Here is a 2,677-nt window from a genome sequence, read left to right on the forward strand (position 1 = left end):
AAAAACTTTAAAAAATACCGCTGTGTTTACCTTCCTCTTTATGATTCCCTCCTTCCAATGTATTACTTTTCACTAGTATTGAGTTAGACTCCTAGTTTTCCTCCTTATTTTCCAATTTCTTCTCCCTTCTGCTATCCTTACAGATTAATCCTCCTCAAACATCGTGCCAATCATGCATTTGTTATATGTTAACTAACAGGTTCCTTGTTTTGAACATAAGTCTAAACCCGTCAGCCCATCATGCCAGGCTTTCTACGAACATGGGTCTAACCTACATCACCAACTGCCACCTTTATGGACACTATGGCTCTGTTGACCTGGCACACGGACCCCTCCCTGATAACCCCAAATATTTTCGGAACTCTCTGGTTTTATCCTTGATATTTCTTCTGCCTGGAAAGTGTTCTTGAACCATCTCTGCCTGTCAAATCCTATCTAACCTTCCAGGACTTTGTCAGAAACCACCCTTGTCAAAAAGCCTTAATTCATGCACCAGATATGACTTGTTCTTCAAGCCACTGTAGCATTCTGTATGCCTCTAATAGTGATGAAAATGTTTTTCTTTAAATTAAAGATTTTCAGGATTTGTTATCTTGATCTTTTACCAGATCGTAAATTGTTTAAAAGGTTTTGTCCCACTTATCTTTTAATTTTCTGTAGGCCCTTGTTTGTATAGCATATTTCACAGAGTTGGTACTCAATAAGTATTTGTTAAATTTAATAAAGATTGTATAATTTAAGACAGAAAAAATTATTCTGAAAGCATGACCAAGGTTTCTTAAGCAGACTATGTAAAATAAAGCCTTGTTCAAGTACAAAAGGCTATTTACTATATGTAAATCTTTGCTTAGAGAATGAACTAGCTAAATGTGTCTCTGAACAACACAAGACAAGGCACACACAATTTTTATGGCAGTAGACCTGAAAGAAACCTGTACTTTGCAGAGAAATCAGGCCACAGAAACACCTGTGGCATATGAATAAAAGTCTTTCTGAATATTTGATGAAGTGCCAGAGGTGCTCTTTGCACACAGCTTATTTAGAAATATTTGGCTCTCCATGTTACTTTTGTTAATACAGAGATAACAATAGCTTTCAAACACTACACTGTACAGCCTGAGTAGAGGTGAGAAAATAATGGAATATAGGGCTAGGAATGCAGATTGCAGCCGAATTCTGGAGGACCTGGAATGCTGGTATCGGGATTTTATTTAGTAAGCAACTCATTGAAATTTTTTGTTGTTGTTTCTTATTGTTTGTGCTTGATCCTGTGAGCATCATCATAGAAATGTGCTTCAGGAAAATTAACTGCAGAGCAGAGGGTAGTTTGGATTGGAAACAGAGCCTAGAGGTAAGGACCTAGCTGGTCTACTTAGAGTAGAAAAAGGTCAAATGCACTAAAGTGGCAGAAGTAATGGACAGGAAGGAAAGGATGCTGATGCAGGAACTATTACAAAGGACTTAGCAAGTGACCTGAAAATGATTACGATGATCAGGGTAAGGAGAAACCAAAAATAGCTCCTCAAGTTTTGACTCAGAGAGTACAGACCAACAGTAATAATGTGGGGAGAGAGGGAGGGGGAGAGAGAGAGAGAGAGAGAGAGAGAGAGAGAGAGAGAGAGAGAGAGAGAGAGACAGGGAATATCCTAGGGGAGCTGGAAATGTTAATTTTATTTCCTTTACTCCTGTGAAAACAGGTTTTCTTCTTACTTCCCTCATTGTTCCTTCTTAGTCTTATATGTTGGTTTCTCTTCCTTTGTTTGTCCTTTAAAAGTTAGCATTTCAGACAAGTCACTAATATCTGGGCAATGCAAGCCAGTTAGATACCTCTTTCTGTGTAGCAAATGGAATAAAATTTTAAAGGATTTATCACCTGCCGTATTGTTATCAGTGTAGATAAAAGATATGTTTTAAAAAAAAAAGATATGGTTATGTGCTCCTGAGGGAGGGGAGTATAAATTGGGAATTAGATTTTATATTTAGAGGTACATATACTATATACTTCAGGGTTTTACAGTTTAAATCAACTTTATTGATATGTACATACGATAAAATACATTCATTTAAGTGTATTGTTAGGTACGTTTTGATGAAAGCGTACCCACGTTAACTACTACTCCAATTAAAATAAAGGAAACTTTGTACAAAACTTGCACCAGCCCAAATGCCTCTCTGCCACTGCTTTGGACCTCTGGCATCACCTTGGCTTGAAATGGACCCCAGCTGCTCCTGTTCCACTGGTGGATCCTGCACCTGTGCTAACTCTTGCAAACTCACCTCCTGCAGGAAGAGCTGCCACTCCTGCTGCCCCATGGGCTGTGCCAAGCGTACCCATGGCTGTGTCTGCACAGCAGCACTGGACAAGTGCAACCGCTGCCCCTGATGCCAGGCAGATCCCGCTCCCGGATGTAAACAGCACCGCGTACAAACCTGCATTTTTTTTTTCACGCTACCCTAACCGGATTGCTGCATTCCTTTTTCTATAAAATATTTGAAGGACAATAAGCTCATCTAGATTCTTTTAAAAAAACTTTATTACCCCCCAAATTCACTCATATCCCATCGCTGTCATTTTCTCTCTAACGCCCCCCCGAAACATAAACATGACTCTGCTTTCTGCCACCATGGATTATTTTTCCTGTTTCAAAATTTCAAATAAATGGAATCATATGGTATG

At 39.0% G+C, this 2,677-nt stretch overlaps 1 protein-coding gene across 1 annotated transcript; it reads left to right on the top strand.

Moving 5' to 3' along the window:
* Positions 1-2,212: 2,212 nt before the first annotated feature.
* Positions 2,213-2,417, top strand: LOC102995137 (metallothionein-1-like). The gene has a single exon (XM_055085183.1). It carries the CDS (start codon positions 2,213-2,215, stop codon positions 2,381-2,383), a length of 171 nt encoding a protein of 56 aa, XP_054941158.1. The 3' UTR covers positions 2,384-2,417.
* Positions 2,418-2,677: the final 260 nt, after the last annotated feature.

This window comes from Physeter macrocephalus, chromosome 6 (assembly GCF_002837175.3).
Source record: "Physeter macrocephalus isolate SW-GA chromosome 6, ASM283717v5, whole genome shotgun sequence".
Taxonomy (NCBI): domain Eukaryota; kingdom Metazoa; phylum Chordata; class Mammalia; order Artiodactyla; family Physeteridae; genus Physeter; species Physeter macrocephalus.